General features: G+C 44.5%; 1 protein-coding gene across 3 annotated transcripts in view; it reads left to right on the top strand.

Moving 5' to 3' along the window:
* ANO1 (anoctamin 1) overlaps positions 1 to 19854 on the top strand; it is a 375121-nt gene that overhangs the window by 112640 nt on the left and 242627 nt on the right. For all 3 annotated transcript variants that reach the window (XM_082270065.1, XM_082270063.1, XM_082270064.1), the window contains one exon: positions 17210 to 17361. In XM_082270065.1, coding sequence (XP_082126191.1) covers positions 17210 to 17361 — 152 coding nt within the window. The remainder of the gene's footprint in view (positions 1 to 17209; positions 17362 to 19854) is intronic.

Raw genomic sequence — 19854 nt, 5'->3', positions numbered from 1 at the left:
ATCATGCAGTGCATCTTGTTTCTCTTAGTAATCTCTCTTCTCTCTTTCTTTTATTTTACTTTTCATGTATTCTCTCTGTAGAGCCAGGGAGATAGACGTTGCTACATCTATTGCAGTGAACAAAACATTGAAGGGATGGCTGCAACCCCCGGTGAAGGGGCATGTACAGTGGTTAGTGTTACCGGATCTCTTCGACTTCACCAAAGTTGGGAAAGGGGCCATCGGTTCTACAGCCACTTTATTGTAGTCCTCCCTCTCTCCTCCTTATCTAGTTTTTTTTTGGAGAAGCGACGGAGACACCGGCAGCTCTCTTGTGCCACTTACAAGGTACAGGAATGTTATTTGGTGCATCTTCCTCTTACTTGACATGGTTCATCAAGTAAAGTGCAGTATTAAAAGTGTAGGCTAGATGATGGAAAAAATACTCTTTCCGAAATGTTTATTGTGTAATGATGCAGCTTTAAGCAATACTGGTAAAGCTCTTTAATGTTTTTCTGTCAAGAAAACTTCAATAAAAATCATTAAAACAGAAGCTGATTGGTGACCATGCACAGCATATTGTTAGCAGGAACATTAAAAACCCCAGGTGGACAGGAGCATTGTTAAAAACTATGTAATTAAGTAATTTCTGATCCTTTAAGACAAAAAACAGGAGACTTCAAGAAGGCGATGTTCACAAATTTGAGCCCACTGTTTAACAAAGTACACGCTTACTTAAATATGTGTTAGGGTCCTTTCACACGGCCGCTCCGTGTGTCCGCAAATTATCCCATCCGTTTGCGGATGATTTGCGGACATAATGTAAGTGAATGGCACTGCGGATGTCAGTGGAATACCACCCGCTGACACCCGATTTTCCTCCTTTCAGTTCTGTTCCGTTTTTACGAATGGAACAGAACCCCATTTTTTCTTCCGTGTAAAAAACGGAAAGGAAGGAAAATCGGATGTCAGCGGTGTCATCCGCTGACATCCGCAGTGCCATATACTTACATTATGTCCGCATATCATCCGCAAACGGATGGGATGATATGCGGGCACACGGAGCGGATGACAGAAATGTCATCCGCTCCGTGGAAAAAAAAAAAAAAAGTCCCGCAGCGGACCTTTCACACGGAGCGGCCGTGTGAAAGGACCCTTACTGTTAGAAGTAGCAAATGTAGCAAATAAAGGTAGTTACAGGTAGAGGGGTTGCGACTTTCATTGTTGCATCATTCTTTTTTTCAATTATTATTATTAGCATCATTGTCAATATCATGTACTCATTTATAGTTTAATAGTTGCTTTGATATTTTCTGAAGTGTTCTGAATTAAAATGTATAATGGCTTAGAGTCCTGACATTTTTTTTTGCTACAGGGGCTTAATTCTAGCTATGGAGATACACTTTACATGTTCTATAGATTTATATGGATTTCTTGTCCAAAAAAAATGTCACAATTGAGTTGATGCCCTAATCTCTTCCCACAGCCAAAGTACATAGTCGGTTAACTGTCTTGAAAAGAAGTGCACCCACTCACATTGAATGAGTCAACTGTGTACGTCCAAGGTGTGCTATCACAGAAGAACACCAAGACCTAGACAACCTTTCCTCTTGATTTAACTAACATTTGTTCCCTGAAGAAAAGGGAAAAATCACCAAGTGCTGAGATTGTTTCAGAATGTTAGCCAATCTTTTCAGTTATTGTTTCTAAATTAAAGAAGAACTTTCACCATAGTTTTTAAAACCCTGTGGTAACCCCCAGGGGAAAAATGTGCATGAAGCACTTGTTCCCATTCTGATCCATGGCTGCATTGTGCTGTGAAAGCGCATCTTTTTTTCTGTTTGTGCTGGCTTTAGCTCCACCCAGGTTGAAGCCCAATTTATGGCTGTTCCCATACAGCCGAGCACTAGCCCTCATCCCATCTTCATACGAACTGATCCTATATCCTGTATATTAGATGTGGATATCTCCACTTGAGCCAACATAGAAGCAGCAGCAGCTTGCAAAATATGTGCTTGTAAAACATTTACTGCACACCTAGGGAGACTGCAGTACTAGCTGCTAGCATGTGTTGTGAATGACAGCACATTGGAGACACACAGCATCATGCATAAAACACAAGCCCACAATTTAGGCCAACAGGTACTACTTTCAGGCAACTGAGTGCAGACCCATCTGCTCTGTGTTGTAGACTGAGAAAAGACTACAGAGCATGGACCTACCTGCCTGCTATTGTTGGGAGAGGGACAACAGTAGTAGCTGCCTGCTTGTGTTGTGGCCTCATCTGCAGTGCACCATCTACATATAACAAGCCGGCAGCTACTACATTAATCCTTCCTCCTACAATAGCAGGCAGGTAGGTCCAGGCTTAGTAGTCTTTTCACAGTGTACAACAAAGTGCAGAGAAGGCACAGAGCTCCAGATTAGATGGCAGAGTTCAGATGTTAAGCCCCTCTCCTCTATGTATGCTGCCACCTTCGCCCTTTTCTGTGTGCGCTGTTAGTCCCACTTAGTAGAAAGTTGTCTCCCTGCTAGCAGCATGGTCGGAGAAAAGTGGGGGAGGGGGGCAAGCTGTCGACCATGCTACCTTACCAACCATGTCACAGATAAGAATAGGACCAAGTCATCCATATACTAGGTCCACTGGGTGCTTACACACTGATTTAACTCATTTAACTTTTGTATAAATTTATTGCAGCGATAGCCATCCTTACATTTCCTCTTCACTTTTAACACAGTGGCAGGGACCTCAAAACAAGAAGTGTAGCCAATCACATTTTATTATGAAATTTTGTAAAGTAAAGCAAGAATCTCATTGGCTATCATATAAATTACTGCAAAAAAATCTAGTTGACTTTATATCATATGCAGATATAAATGTTTACCAGCTCTACAAATGCTGTTCAAGTCTGCCAGTGTAGCTGTAATTCGGTAATATCGTGTTTTCATCGAAAATAAGACCGGCTCTTATATTTATTTTGGCTACAAAAAACACACTAGGGCTTTTTTTCAGGGGATGTCTTATTTATGTCCCCTGTCTTCTCTCCCCTATCCCTTTGTCAGCTCAGGAGTCATCATTATGACTAGTGTTGAGCGAACACGGACTGTATTATTCGTGTTCGTACCGAATAATTGGATTTTTTGTACCCGAACACGGACACGGACACTTTACTGTATGTTCGGGTAAAAATCCGTGTTCGGTCGTTTTATTTCCGGGTTTTGCATGCTTTGGCGCTCTTTTCATGGCGGGCTTTCAACAGCCAATCAACAATCGTTTAACTGGTGTGCCTTAAGCCATCCCAGCCATGCCTGCAAATGTCTCAGTAGCTGTGATTGGCCGTCTGAAGCATGTGACCAAGTCTTTATAAGTTCGAGGCAGCCGCAGCGGCGTCATTATGCTGCTTAGATTCAGGGACAGAGCACACATCAACGTGCTGGCTGCTGATTAGGGAAAGATAGGCAGGAAAAAACCATTTGTGTCCGGATAGAATTGAGGGACAGGTCAGGGTGTTTAGGCAGGGCGAGTTGTAGGCATTTTAGGGATAGAGTCTGCTGAATTATATAGGGTCAGTGTCTTCTACAAACTACAATCGATATTGCTGTGTGGGGGGTGGGGTCTGCACTCAATCCTGATCTACGATCTCTTCTCAATCCTGTTAGGGACAGAGTCTGCTGAATTTTAGGGAAACTGTGTTCTACAAACTACAATCGATATTGCTGTGTGGTGTGGGATTGGAGATAGGCAGGTGTCAGTGATCCACATCCATTTTTCTGTGTGTGAGCTGCAGTGAACACAATCTTTTTGGGCTGCAGTGAACACAATCTTTTTGGGCTGCAGTGAACACAATCTTTTTGGGCTGCAGTGAACACAATCTTTTTGGGGTGCAGTGAACAAAATCTTTTTGGGGTGCAGTGAACACAATCCTTTTTGGTGTGCAGTGAACACAATCTTTGTGGGGTGCAGTGAACAAAATCCTTTGTGGGGTGCAGTGAACACAATCTTTTTGGGGTGCAGTGAACAAAATCCTTTTTGGGGTGCAGTGAACAACATCCTTTTTGGGGTGCAGTGAACACAATCTTTTTGGGGTGCAGTGAACAAAATCCTTTGTGGGGTGCAGTGAACACAATCTTTTTGGGGTGCAGTGAACACAATCTTTTTGGGGTGGAGTGAACAACATCCTTTTTGGGGTGCAGTGAACAAAATCCTTTTTGGGGTGCAGTGAACAAAATCATTTTTGGGGTGCAGTGAACACAATCTTTTTGGGGTGCAGTGAACACAATCTTTGTGGGGTGCAGTGAACACAATCTTTTTGGGGTGGAGTGAACAACATCCTTTTTGGGGTGCAGTGAACAACATCCTTTTTGGGGTGCAGTGAACACAATCTTTTTGGGGTGCAGTGAACACAATCTTTGTGGGGTACAGTGAACAGAATCTTTGTGGGGTGCAGTGAACACAATCTTTGGGGGGTACAGTGAACACAATCTTTGTGAGGTGCAGTGAACACAATCTTTGTGGGGTGCAGTGAACACAATCATTGTGGGGTGCAGTGAACTCAATCTTTGTGGGGTACAGTGAACACAATCTCATACTGAAGGTTTGAGGGTGCTGCCTGTTCCATACTCCCCCTACTCCTCATCTAGCCTTTTAGGGGTACAAACAATAGTAATTGGGGCCTAGTGTGGTTGTGTACGTGTGATATACATACACTTTTTTGGGATCATATTTTCTATTCCGCTATTTAATCAAAAACCTTTGGGGATCAGTTAAATTGGGGGATAGTCTGTGTTGGTACGTGTGAGAGAGATCCACCTTTCCAAGTTGTTGGGGTTCATCTCATACTTCTGAAGGTTTGAGGGTGCTGCCTGTTCCATACTCCCCCTACTCCTAGCCTTTTAGGGGTACAAACAATAGTAATTGGGGCCTAGTGTGGTTGTGTACGTGTGATATACATACACTTTTTTGGGATCATATTTTCTATTCCGCTATTTAATCAAAAACCTCTGGGGATCAGTTAAATTGGGGGATAGTCTGTGTTGGTACGTGTGAGAGAGATCCACCTTTCCAAGTTGTTGGGGTTCATCTCATACTTCTGAAGGTTTGAGGGTGCTGCCTGTTCCATACTCCCCCTACTCCTAGCCTTTTAGGGGTACAAACAATAGTAATTGGGGCCTAGTGTGGTTGTGTACGTGTGATATACATACACTTTTTTGGGAACATATTTTCTATTCCGCTATTTAATCAAAAACCTCTGGGGATCAGTTAAATTGGGGGATAGTCTGTGTTGGTACGTGTGAGAGAGATCCACCTTTCCAAGTTGTTGGGGTTCATCTCATACTTCTGAAGGTTTGAGGGTGCTGCCTGTTCCATACTCCCCCTACTCCTAGCCTTTTAGGGGTACAAACAATAGTAATTGGGGCCTAGTGTGGTTGTGTACGTGTGATATACATACACTTTTTTGGGATCATATTTTCTATTCCGCTATTTAATCAAAAACCTCTGGGGATCAGTTAAATTGGGGGATAGTCTGTGTTGGTACGTGTGAGAGAGATCCACCTTTCCAAGTTGTTGGGGTTCATCTCATACTTCTGAAGGTTTGAGGGTGCTGCCTGTTCCATACTCCCCCTACTCCTAGCCTTTTAGGGGTACAAACAATAGTAATTGGGGCCTAGTGTGGTTGTGTACGTGTGATATACATACACTTTTTTGGGATCATATTTTCTATTCCGCTATTTAATCAAAAACCTTTGGGGATCAGTTAAATTGGGGGATAGTCTGTGTTGGTACGTGTGAGAGAGATCCACCTTTCCAAGTTGTTGAGGTTCATCTCATACTTCTGAAGGTTTGAGGGTGCTGCCTGTTCCATACTCCCCCTACTCCTAGCCTTTTAGGGGTACAAACAATAGTAATTGGGGCCTAGTGTGGTTGTGTACGTGTGATATACATACACTTTTTTGGGATCATATTTTCTATTCCGCTATTTAATCAAAAACCTTTGGGGATCAGTTAAATTGGGGGATAGTCTGTGTTGGTACGTGTGAGAGAGATCCACCTTTCCAAGTTGTTGGGGTTCATCTCATACTTCTGAAGGTTTGAGGGTGCTGCCTGTTCCATACTCCCCCTACTCCTAGCCTTTTAGGGGTACAAACAATAGTAATTGGGGCCTAGTGTGGTTGTGTACGTGTGATATACATACACTTTTTTGGGATCATATTTTCTATTCCGCTATTTAATCAAAAACCTTTGGGGATCAGTTAAATTGGGGGATAGTCTGTGTTGGTACGTGTGAGAGAGATCCACCTTTCCAAGTTGTTGGGGTTCATCTCATACTTCTGAAGGTTTGAGGGTGCTGCCTGTTCCATACTCCCCCTACTCCTAGCCTTTTAGGGGTACAAACAATAGTAATTGGGGCCTAGTGTGGTTGTGTACGTGTGATATACATACACTTTTTTGGGATCATATTTTCTATTCCGCTATTTAATCAAAAACCTTTGGGGATCAGTTAAATTGGGGGATAGTCTGTGTTGGTACGTGTGAGAGAGATCCACCTTTCCAAGTTGTTGGGGTTCATCTCATACTTCTGAAGGTTTGAGGGTGCTGCCTGTTCCATACTCCCCCTACTCCTAGCCTTTTAGGGGTACAAACAATAGTAATTGGGGCCTAGTGTGGTTGTGTACGTGTGATATACATACACTTTTTTGGGATCATATTTTCTATTCCGCTATTTAATCAAAAACCTTTGGGGATCAGTTAAATTGGGGGATAGTCTGTGTTGGTACGTGTGAGAGAGATCCACCTTTCCAAGTTGTTGGGGTTCATCTCATACTTCTGAAGGTTTGAGGGTGCTGCCTGTTCCATACTCCCCCTACTCCTAGCCTTTTAGGGGTACAAACAATAGTAATTGGGGCCTAGTGTGGTTGTGTACGTGCGAGATACATACACTTTTTTTGATCATATTTCCTATTCCGCTATTCAATAAAAACCTTTGAGGATCAATTGAATTGCGGGATAGTCTGTGTCGGTACGTGTGAGAGAGATCCACCTTTCCAAGTTGTTGGGGTTCATCTCATACTTCTGAAGGTTTGAGGGTGCTGCCTGTTCCATACCCCCCCTACTCCTCATCTAGCCTTTTAGGGGTACAAACAATAGTAATTGGGGCCTAGTGTGGTTGTGTACGTGCGAGATACATACACTTTTTTTGATCATATTTCCTATTCCGCTATTCAATAAAAACCTTTGAGGATCAATTGAATTGCGGGATAGTCTGTGTCGGTACGTGTGAGAGAGATCCACCTTTCCAAGTTGTTGGGGTTCATCTCATACTTCTGAAGGTTTGAGGGTGCTGCCTGTTCCATACCCCCCCTACTCCTCATCTAGCCTTTTAGGGGTACAAACAATAGTAATTGGGGCCTAGTGTGGTTGTGTACGTGTGATATACATACACTTTTTTTGGATCATATTTTCTATTCCGCTATTTAATTTAACTGGGCCTCCATGCGAGACCTGTGTGCCTTGTTGCGCTGTTTTGAGTACTCCACCAACATGGCCAGTGGCAATGACGCCGTTCTCAGCTTAACTATCCCACTTCTATGCCTCCTTGAAAAAACAATTCGGGCGATGATGGAAGAGGATGTGGCACAGGATGAGGAGGAGGAGGAGGATGAAGAGGTAACATTTCCAAGGCTTTCAGGGCAGTCATTCGCAAGGGGCTCCGAGGGTGGGTTCCTGCACACGCAAACGCCAGGGACGCAATTGTCCAGCAGGGGCACAGTTCTGGAGGATGAGGAGGATGAGGAGGAGGAGGAGCTGGAGGAGGAGATGGAACCATGTTCACAGCAGGGTGGCACCCAGGCCAGCTCATGGCCATCACTGGTGCGTGGCTGGGGGGATACAGAGGACACGGACCATACACCTCCCACAGAGGACAGCCTTTCGTTGCCTCTGGGCAGCCTGGCACACATGAGCGATTACATGCTGCAGTGTCTCCACAACGACCGCCGAGTTGCCCACATTCTAACTTGTGCTGATTACTGGGTGGCCACGCTGGTGGATCCCCGTTACAAGGACAACGTACCGTCCTTAATTCACTCACTGGAGCGCGATCGCAAGATGCGCGAGTACAAGCGCACGCTGGTAGACGCCATGCTGCTGGCATTCCCATCTGACAGCGGGGCCACAGTGGAAGCACAAGGCAGAGGAGGAGGAGGAGGAGGTCGCCAACGCAACCAGGGCACCGCCAGCACCTCAGAAGGCAGGGTTAGCATGGCCGAAATGTGGAAAAGCTTTGTCAGCACGCCACAACAAACAGCAGCACCAGCAGCTCAGATGGAACGTCTTAGCAGGAGGCAGCATTTTACCAACATGGTGGAGCAGTATGTGTGCACACGCCTACATGTAGTGAATGACGGGTCTGCCCCCTTCAACTTCTGGGTCTCCAAATTGGGCACATGGCCTGAGCTTGCCCTTTACGCCTTGGAGGTGCTGGCGTGCCCTGCAGCCAGTGTATTATCTGAACGGGTATTTAGCACGGCTGGGGGCGTTATAACAGACAAGCGCAGCCGCCTGTCCAGAGACAATGTGGACAAGCTCACGTTCATTAAAATGAACCAGGCATGGATCCCACGGGACTTTTCCGTACCTTATGCAGAATAGCAATGGATACCGACCTTACCCACCCATTGTTCCATTTTTGCTCTTTCTCACTCTTTTGGGGTGTACCCTCATTTAAAATTTGTGAAAAGAAGCAGTGTTGGCTACCTCGTCCTCCTCCTCAGGGCCAGATTAATGTAGGGGCTATTGGAGCTGCAGCTCCAGGCCCCTACCTTTTATATAGGCCCCGGGTTGGCCATATTCACTGTTACCGCTCTTCTGTCACTTGTAAACACAGAAGTCTGGCTTCTATGCTCGCTTCCCCAGGCAGCACCCTCAGAACCTCCCCACACAGCGTGAAGGCCGGACAAGGAGGGACAGTTGGCGATGCATGGATGTGTTTATGGGCTTCAGAGACAGCATCCCATGTTGAATTAGGCATGCATGGCTGCACCCTTCCTCCTCTGGGTGCATGGCAAGGCACGGCCCTAAGGCCCTTCAAAATCCTCAGCACCAAGCCCATGATGCTGTTAATCCGGCCCTGGTCCTCCTCCACCGCCGCTTCCACCTACACCGCCCATAGGTGTGCGCAGCCTATTGCATTAAGGTGTGCACCCCAAAGTTGAAATACACATGCATGTGTTTGCCAGCAGGGAGAGTAATGTATCGGGGCCATGTACCTGTAGGCAAGGAGAAATAGAGCAGAGCAGGTCCCAGGGAGATCTTTCCCATCTCCTCACTGGCAATGCTATGTGCCCTAGGTGATTAGGGTGTGCCCAGGCACACCCAGCACACCCTGTGCGCACGCCTATGTCACCGCCACATCCACCACCACCTTAACCTCCCTCCTACTCCATATGGGCCTCGTCCTTCAGAGATGAAGAAGAACATTGTTTTATTTTTCTGTTTTTTTTTGTTGTTTTAAGTTATTTCCCTATCCACATTTGTTTGCAGAGCACTTGCCATGCTCTTAATTACGTTTTGCTGCCATTTGCAGCACTCTAGCCCTTTCCTTTGGTGTTTTAGTGCCTTAAAGTTCGGGTCCCCATTGACTTCAATGGGGTTCGGTGTCCGGGAAAAGTTCGGTAAAAGTCCGGGACACGGACCCGGACTTTTTTTTAAAGTTCGGCCGAACCCGTCGAACACGGACATCTAGGTGTTCGCTCAACCCTAATTATGACATCTTTAATCCCAAAAATTAACCTCAGTTAAAGTCATTGTAAAAATATATAATCCATTTTGTAAAACGATTATATAATGTCCAGTGAGTGTCCTTTTGTAACTTCATTAAAAGATTATATAATGTCCAGTGAGTCTCTTTTTGTAACTTTATAAAAAGTATATATACGTAATGCCCAGTGAGTCTACTTTTGTAACTTTATTGTCGAAAATACCTTATCTACAGCGCCGGGGGCGCTCACGTGATCCGCCGGAGCTCTTTTTCCCTGCTCTGAGCACTACCGAGGGAGGGGCTGCTGATGTCAGCCGGGAGGAGAGAAGAAGATCTCCTGTGGGTCATGTGAGCGCCCGGCGGCGCTGTAAATAAGGTATTTTCTACAATAAAATTACAAAAGGAAACACACTGAATATTATAAAAATCGTTTTACAAAACTGATTATATCTTTATATAAGGACTTTACTGGGGCTGAGGTGCCATAGTGAGAGTAAGGCTGCATTCACACCTGAGCGATGCCCCGCATTGCTTTTTTACAGCGTTTTTAATGCGTTTCTCACGCAACATCATGGAGCAGCCCATTCACTTGAATGGGCTGCCCTACGCGTGACAAAATCACCAAAGTAGCTCACTTACCTTTTTTTGGCATGGAGCCAGGCGTGTTTTCACATGATTTGTAATGCGACAAAATGTAGATTGATACCCGCCTTTGGGGTGCCATAATAATGATAGCACCACAAGGGCAATGTGCATTTTGCCCCGTTTTTCCACGCAATTCCAGAAATGTGTCTTTCTGTCCACAGTGCCAAAATACTTTGGGGTGAATGCAGCCTACATCATGCTAATAGAGCCTCAGGTTGAAGTAAACACCTGCCAAGAGTTCTAACCCTTCCCTACTCTATCAGAAGTTAAGAAAACAGTTTTGGTTGTATATACACTTTAGGCATTCTGTGAATGAAATGAATGGATATCCCAGGAAGCAGTTGGATGTTTTTCTATTTTAATGTTTGTTTTTTCTATTTATTGCTGCTCTTTGTAAGATGGCTTTCTTTAGCTCGCTCCTTAACCCCTGAAGTTTTGGTTACAACATATTTATGCCTCAGATTCTCAAAATCTCTAGGGACAGAAAAGAGGATGTGAACAAAATAAATGTATCACATATCATTCATCGCCTCTGTATGAACATTTATTTTCATTCTGCAGACGCTGACTATGTAACAATGGCAGCCTGTTAAGACAACATCATAAACCAGAGAGCAGCAGGTGTAACAGTACCCACAGAACTAAGCCTGGTACACACTAATAATGTACTAATAAAACTGACAGCTCTGGTCAGAGCAGCTGTACTAACAGTCTGACATTAGTACAGCGATCTCCCCTCTGAGCTGTTGTGTTCTGACAGGGGGATGCCCAGCCATTAGCTGAGAGCACTGATCAGGAGTTGGTCAGCTGCTGGTTTTCCAGCATGCTCATCCGACAGAAGCCGGCCAAACGGCCGGCCGGCTTCTATCTGACCGGCTGACATACACACGGGCCGAATGTCAGATGTTTTTTATTGAACCGGCCGATGTCTCCCAGCATTTGGCCTGTGTGTACTAGGCAATCGGCTGATTTTGGTCCAATGCACATTTGGCCAATGCAGTATGTTTACGCACCCACTAAAAGGATAAAAAAAGTTCCACCAAGGGCCTCACTTCGTATCATCTCAAAAAATGATGGGGCTATAACCAAAAATATCACATCAAGCCACCCCACTGCCGACTCACTATAAAATGAGTAGGTGTGATCCCAATAACTCAAACACATGAACCGAAAAAATGGGGCTAAGGACAGCCCAAACGGAAAGTTATAAATGGGACCATGCAGCATAAGTAGTATAAGCCTTTGTTGAGAAAAATATGTATAAAAATCCATTAATAAAAAAAAAAAAAAAAAGGATGGCTAAAAAAACCACAATCCACCACCACACTTAAATATAAAAAGACAACTGTCAGGGAAATGGCCGTAGGAGAACTGGCAACATTGCCAGTAATAGCAATGGACGCTCCTGGCTCAATCGACACAGCCCTCTTCTGGCCCGTCAGGGAAATGGCCATAGGAGAACTGGCAACATTGCCAATAATAGCAATGGTCGCTCCTGCCTCAATTGACACTGCCCTCTGCTGGCCTATAAAAGGTGGCCATAGAATCAGACTCATTGCTGGATTATCTCTCAGCTTCCTGTTTGGACTCCCTGTTGTGACCTCGACTTGTTCCTGATCCGGTTTGATCTCCTGCTCCTGGTTTGACCCTTGGCTTCTTCCACTGACCATGCTTCTGTTACCTACCGTGTATGACCCCGGCTTGCTTCAAGACCTCGGCTATTCTGGTTGTCTCCTGTGCATGACCTCAGCTTGTACCACGGTTCCCGCTGCCTGCTCCAGTCCCAGACCTTGGCCAGTTCCTGTCTCCGCTACCAGAGACTATTCCTTGGCACAAGGTAGCCCGCCTGCTCCAGAGCCCTTGAAGACTCCTACCCTGCTGTGGTTCTAGCCTGCTTCAGTTCACTCTCAGTTTGCTCCTGGTTTTACCTACCTGCCTGAAGCTGGTAACCCGTGCCACTTGGGGCGCCACACCCTCTGTACCATCTCCAGGGGTGTGCCGCACTGAGCCGCAAGGGGAGCCCTCTCAGCACCTTGGCCTCGAATCAGGTAACCCTGACAACAACATTGTCTAGTTACCACAGCAGCTGCTCATCCAGCCTGCATACATTCACAACAAATGGTCTACTGGATGGAATAAAGAAGTGCTTGGCGTCCAGGCTACTGGGGTATAAGCGGTGGGAACCACCTAGTAATTAACCAGACATCACTCCCATGCCAGGCAGTCGCCACCTGAACCTCAGCCAAGGGGGGGCACAATGATCCCAGCACACATGCAAATAGTAAAATACAAAAAGTCATTAAGGACAATTGTAATAAACAATGTAATGCAGCTGGAGTCAACTTGGCAATGAGACTATTCCAGTAGACTCAATGTAAGTGAGACTGTGACAGTCACTGCAGTATCCTGAGTACAAGACATTCAGTAGTGTCCATTAGTACAATGCTAAATAAACAGAAATCTACGCAGCCCAGCCTGATAGACATGAGACATCAAGAGAGGAAATGCACAAGATAGGTTCTGACCACGGCTCACCCAGACCTCGAAAGACCTCACCCAGCCACCATCCACAGCATCAGCAAGGAAAACACAGGAACACTGCAATACCTCCACCACTCACCATGTGGCAGTATGGGGGTGCCACTCTCACTGCAAGGATCTCCAGAGCCCTTCACTGATGAAAATGGCCCACAAAGGCATAGGGGGCTTGGGCTGTGAGGAAGTCCACAGATTGTGTGAAAGCCGGGAAAGCCACCAGGCGTGGTGATGTCCCTTGCATGATGACATGGAAACTGACATGTTTTGCCCAATCAGATTGGGCTTCTTCAGGGATAGTATTTATCCAAAAGTGTTTTACACTTTTCATACAATTACAAACAATACAAACTGCTGCATCTGTAAATTCCAAAAACCAATATAAAGTAATAGCAGTGGTTAAAAAAAAAAAAAACACTTGTAGGTGTACCCATTATTTTTTGCATCGTTGTCCTTTAAGGGGGGCTTATTCCCATCTGAAAAAGTTGGGAAGTATGAGTATGGTTCCATGTATGGGTTGAAGTGTTCCTAAACACAGGAGCCTGCAGTCACTATATCTTATCTCCCACAGTACACAGAACATGGAAATGCAATTATTTTAGTAAATATAAACTGCTAAATACCCTTTTCTCCTCAGCAGTATATGACTCATGACTTCTATCAGTGTCTGGTTAAAACTTGTAGGAGGATTTTTTTATTCTACTCTGACTGTCCTATGAGGCTGCAGGACCACTAACCCTCTGTCTGGACAGTGCTGATTGGCCCTGTGCTGATCACATGCACCAGGGGCAGCCCCTCCATTGGGGGAGCAGGGGTGCCGCCCCCCCTATCAATGCGCCCGGCCCCCTAATCTACATGCAGGGCGCCGGATGCATGGATTCCAAAAGGGGATTTTTTTTAAGCATGTGATTAGAGCCAGAGGCTCTAATAGGCTTCAAAAAGGGGTGGGCTCGGGGTGTAGAGCACTGTGCCCTGAGACCACCCAGCTGTATGACAATAGTGAATGAATATTGTCACACTGGCTCTCCTCCCAGCCAATCAGGAAGAGGATTGTGAGACCCCTTTCCCAATTGGCCAAAAGGAGAAGCAATCTTACTGGCCAGTGGCCAGGAAGAGGCAGAAGACACACGGCTGGAGGAGGACAGCGGCTTACTCAGCCATCCAGTACTCCCTGGATAAGACAGGAGGAAGGAGGAGGTAAGGAGGCAGACGGGGGGGGGGGGGGGGACTGTGTCGCATGCTGACTGACCTGACTGACTGACTGAACTGACTGACTGACTGAACTGACTGACTGACTGAACTGACTGACTGACCTGACTTAACTGACTGACTGAATGACTGACCTGACTGAACTGACTGACTGAACTGACTGACTGACTGACTGACTGACCTGACTTAACTGACTGACTGAACTGACTGACTGACTGAACTGACTGACTGAACTGACTGACTGATAGAAGACACACGGCTGGAGGAGGACAATAAAGAGTAGCTCATTAATGATGTTATCCTTGTACGCTTCTCCTTTTTACAGTGTTAGGTGGAAGGTACATTACAATGCAACAGAGCTAGACTGGGTTACATTGCAGCCACTCACTCCCCCAATCAATGGCACCCCATTGCATTAAACCAACGCACTTTCAATAGACATGTGTTGCAGCGCACCACAAGGAATGTTAACACACTACCATTGGTTCTGGTGTACTGCGTTGAAAATTATGTATGTCAAATTTTTGGACCATTCTGGTGCATTGACGGCCTATTTACTTTAATGGGCACATGAACATAAAATGGGACCTGGGTTTAAACTCTTCTATTCCACCCCACCCCATCCCTCTTCCTAGAAAATCCTACATTAACACCCTACATCCCAGATTTTTATTTACCCTTGTACCAGCACCACATCTTTGGAATGTTTGCTCCTCCTCCAAGAAAAAATCCTCCAAACCAGAGTAGGACTTATGAGGGTTCAGTGCATTGGATCAGATGGCACCAAAGAGGATTTTTCATCTGAGGTTGATTAAACATTGCAAGGACATATCACCACTACAGAGGTAAGTAAGAAGCTGGTATAGGCAGTGTAAGAACAGATTATTTCAGAAGGTGTGGAACTGGATTAGAAGAATTTAGTATGCCGGTTCACACTGCCGCGACCTCTAAGTCGCCTCATAAGGGACGACTTGTTAGCGCGACTTTCAGCACGACTTCAGCGCGACTTTGCGCGTATTCAGCGCGACTTGTATGATAGACGACTTTGTACTGAGAAGAAAAAATATACAGTGTATATTTCACGCGCCAAAGGAGGAGGGTCTATAGGGAGACCCTGTGTGATTTTAATTAATAACTTAGTAAATAAATAAATTAAATTAAAGTGCTAAGTGTTAAATATTAAATGCAGCTGCTATATAAAGGTGCGAGTGCTAATGTGAAAAGAGATGTGATCACAAAATGTGATAACGTATAGCGCTTGCTCAATGTAAACCAGGTGGAAGATTATAACCTTATTAAACACAATTCATAGAATACATATAAATAATTCAATAAATCAATGTGCATACCCTATAAATAAACAACAATCAATATCCTTCTGGAAAAAAATTATATATGTAATCCACCCCTCAAAGTGAATAGTGATAAATATATAAAAATGTGAAAAATTTAATATGTGAACAGTCCAAAATTAATTCAAAAATAAAGTGCCAAGTGCTTCTTCCTTTTTCCTTAAATAATCCCTTCGTTGTAGAAATGTATAAATTGCCAACTCACCAGACGGTGTGGGTCCTATGTACCTTACGGCACTAGGACCGATCATGCTTGAAAGGAACCTTTCCTAGGTTCTAATAGACTCTCCCTGGGGATGGAAGGCGCCCCTCTGTAGTATCACTCCACTACGAATAGGCTACGACTTTAGATGTGTATCCTCCAGCCACAGTGCACTTCCTTGGGATAAAATCCCCCTGCAGATCACCTCCAATCCCAGGTGTGGGCAAGAAAATAAGAGCCGGATAGTGCAGTATTGTTTTGAAAAATATTTTTATATATAAAATTGCACACACCCCGTACACTCCAAATGAATGGATAAAATCTTAAATACAGTCCCGGTGAGGTGATAAAAAACAGGTGGGAAAAAACACTTCCAAGTTCAAACAAATACAGTCCAGTGAGATAAGCGTGGTGAGAAATCCATAAAATCAGTGAAATCCGTGATAACAAACAAAACAGGACCGTCATACACGCTGAGCAACGAGTGGAGAGCGGAAGTACCGGTATGCATTCCACTCAGGCCCGTATGACGTCACGACGTGCGTTCCACCTAACGCGTTTTGTTCAAAGATGACTAATGCGTTCAAAGACGACTTTGTACGACTTTGTATTTGGCCAATCAGAATATGATGTTTCTGGGTCATGCTCAATCACACAAAAAAAAGTTCTTAAAAATTGTCGTTTTTGATAGAGAGCCAATTATTGAAAAAATTCTTGAAAAAAAAAAATTAGATTTCTTTGGATTAGTGTCTGGGGGGTCTAAAAAGTGTACCTGTGCAGCATCAGATCAATTCTGTATCCGCCAAGGTGAGTATAAATGTTTATTTTTTTTAAACACTTCTCTTTTTTTACACTCTTTATTTAAGGGTATGCAACATAACACAGTAGCATGACATGACAGCACAGTCCTGACGAAGATTATCAGCGGTGACATGATAGCAATGAAAGTAACAGAGAATTGATGTCACTATCCAAACTCTTTAACCTATTGCAAATCTGTGATAAATCATGACTAACAACTCAGGGTCATAGTCAACTTTAGGGAAACATACTTCTCTTTATTCCTGTGACCAAATCTAAAGATTTTCTTTGTGCTCATTATTCCGGGCTATATTGTACATAGGTGATGCACAAATATCTTCCATCCTAGTGGAAATCACATAGTTCATGGCCAGCAAGAAGGATTTTGGTAGCAATGTTTACCGGGATATTAGCTCAACACAAAAAAAGGTGTCCTGGACCTGGCACAAAAGTTTCCCACCCTGAAGGAAACTTTTGACGTTTGAAGGAAGGCGCGTTGGCTGCATACACCCTTTACTAAACAAACGTGTGATTTAATTAGCTCTTTGCTGAGTAATACACTTTGACAATGGATCCCTAAGGGGACTCTGTTTGACAAATGCTGCTGGGCAGAGCAAATAGGATGACTAGAGAGAGGCTGAGCTTGAGGAAAGCAGGTTTTTTAGAGGCGTGGGAGAGACAGGCTCAGATCACTCTGCCTCAGCTGGATGTGTTCTTGTCTCTTGCAGACCAGCTAACTGCCTGCGATCCTGGAGGTACTTTACAGCAGATGATGAGGGAGAACGAGAAGTACCATGCCACAACAGACGCAGAGAAAGGCATACACATTATCAACATCAAGGCTATTGAAGACATTGGCTACATCCAACCTGACACACTGGTAAGTTGCTAACTTTATGTAACATATGTCACCGCATTGTATATCATAATATCAGAGCTGAGCGCAGCATTTTCTCCAGCTGCTTAATAGCCCCTTAGGGATTTCATTCTGTAATAGCTTTAACCCCTTTAGGGCCACGTGCTTGTTCATGCATTTCTCCAAGGAAACTACTGCTAATGCTAAAAGTTTACGTTTTAAAGGCATGGGCAATAACTTTCGTATGGAAAAGTGTATCTATCAGCATAGGGGTTCCCCTTCTGAATTTCTTAAAATTTGGGGTGGATGGTTAGATACACCGGGAATGACACAGACGGACATGGTACTGGAGCGCTTGTTGAATTAAGCCCTTAGGGGCGGTAGGGCACAGGTTCAATGTCGCTATGGGTATTAGTGCCGGTTCACATTAGCACGACTTGTCAGACGACTTGTCAGCCTGACAAGTCGCGCTCCCTCGCGGTCCATTGACCGCTACAGGACCCGTTTTAATAGGAGCGACACAATTAGAAAAAGGGTCCTGTACTATTTCGGGGCGACCTCGGAGCGACTTGCATAGACTTCCATTATGTGAAGTCCCTGCAAGTCGCTCCAAAGTTGTGGTGCAATGTAATGCACAAGTCGCCCCCGAAGTAGTAAGGAGTCGTGTCGCCTCAGTGTGAACCGGCTCTTAATGTTCATATTTTTGTCTAAACACAAGTTTGTATGGTAATGCTGGTTTTGGAATACTTTCTTACCCGGTTACCCGGTTGGGTTCTGTATTATTTTTCTTTGTGCTTACGATGACAATGTATGTAATTGTGTGTAACTTATCAATAAAACATCTTCTTGATTTAAAAAAAAAAAAAAGTTTTAAAGGCAATTTGTCACCAATAAAAGAGCATTTATTTAAAGCAGCAAGTCAAGTCTACTAATGTCTGGATTGTTAGAATGTAATGGTAAATCTATGCCAGGCACCTGCATTTTGAATAATTGCCCTGAGGCTCCCATTTGTTATACTGTGTTCCACTGTTGAAATTTACATAAAAGGTCCCCAAAGCAGCTGAAATACCACAGCTGAATACATTACAAAGGCAGTCACGGTGGGACCTGTAGTTCCACCATATCCGGAAAGCAGTGTTGTCTGTCTCTGGTCCCGGCTTTTTAAAGCTCATCTCTTCCTTTCTCAAAAATGTACAGTACATACAAACCTTTGCTGTATTCACTAACACTATCTTAACCTGCCCTCCTGAAACTGTTCCAAGCAGTAATGGGCCATACACACTATACAATTTTCTTTAGATTTTTTCCTTCAGACTTACCAAAACCATATAATATGAGGTCAAACCTAAACTAGTTCAATTTGTATGCAATCAGGCAGGCCCTTGCACTACATAGAAAAGGTAAATCTAAAGGAAATCTGACAACAAAAGTTGTATAGTGTGTATCCAGCTTTGATCACAGCCCTGATGAAGGGGATGTCCATTTGGCCCCTGAAACACGTTGTATTTTTTTCTGCTATGAATCAATGTTTTTATTAAAAACATTGGATTCCTGGTTTGGCACTCTCATTGGATTACAGTAAACCCCCTCCATTGCGGGGGTTACGTTCCAGACTCACCCACAATAAGTGAAAATCTGCAAAATAGAGATACCCTATTTAAATACACCCTAGGCATGTTTTTATAACTTTCTCTGTACTTGTAAAGCATTTTAAGGTCTTTAAACACACTTTTAAAACAATAGAAACACATTAAGTCCCCGTTCACACTGGGGCGACCGGTGAGGCGACCTGGTCGCCTCACAGGTCACCGTAGGTCGCCTTCCATAGGAAAGCTGCGGACCCGTTCTAATAGGAGCGACACAAGTCGCTCCGACTTAGAAAAAGGGTCCGGAGCTTCTTTGGGGCGACCCGGAGCGACCGTCATAGACTTCAATGTTATGAAGTCCGTGCCGGCCGCTCCGAGGTCGCGGCGCGCTGCTCGCACCGCGACCTCGGAGGTCGCCCCTGGAAGTCGGATCGCCCCAGTGTGAATGGGGCCTTAAACTCATAAAAGAAACTGAGAGACAGAGCAAGAGCAATGGAAAACACAAAAATATTTAACGATGATTTAATTAATAAAACAATATTAATAAGTCTTACAGAAAAAAAAAGCAAAATACAGAGACCGCGAAAACTGAACCGCAATATAACGTGGGTTTACTGTATATGTGTTTGGATTATAAACTCTGGGGTCTTGTCCTGTTTCTAAGAAAAGTCCCAAACTGGAGCCAGTGTATCTAGTGACATTTTCCATGACCCTAATGCCCCGTACACATGTTCCAATAATCGTACGACAAACCTGATCGGGCGATAATCTGATCGTTAGTACACAGCTTTCGACAGCCGATCACGACAGTTGGTCCAACAAAATCCGAAGGGACAAACAGGAAAACTTCTGTCATGCGACAGCTTATCGAACGATAATAGTTTCATCAGTACAGTATGCGTACACTAAAAATCGATTGAAAAATACCACT

This window comes from Pelophylax lessonae (assembly GCF_965119305.1).
Source record: "Pelophylax lessonae genome assembly, chromosome: 10".
Lineage (NCBI taxonomy): Eukaryota > Metazoa > Chordata > Amphibia > Anura > Ranidae > Pelophylax > Pelophylax lessonae.
This window is presented reverse-complemented; position numbering and strand designations above follow the sequence as displayed.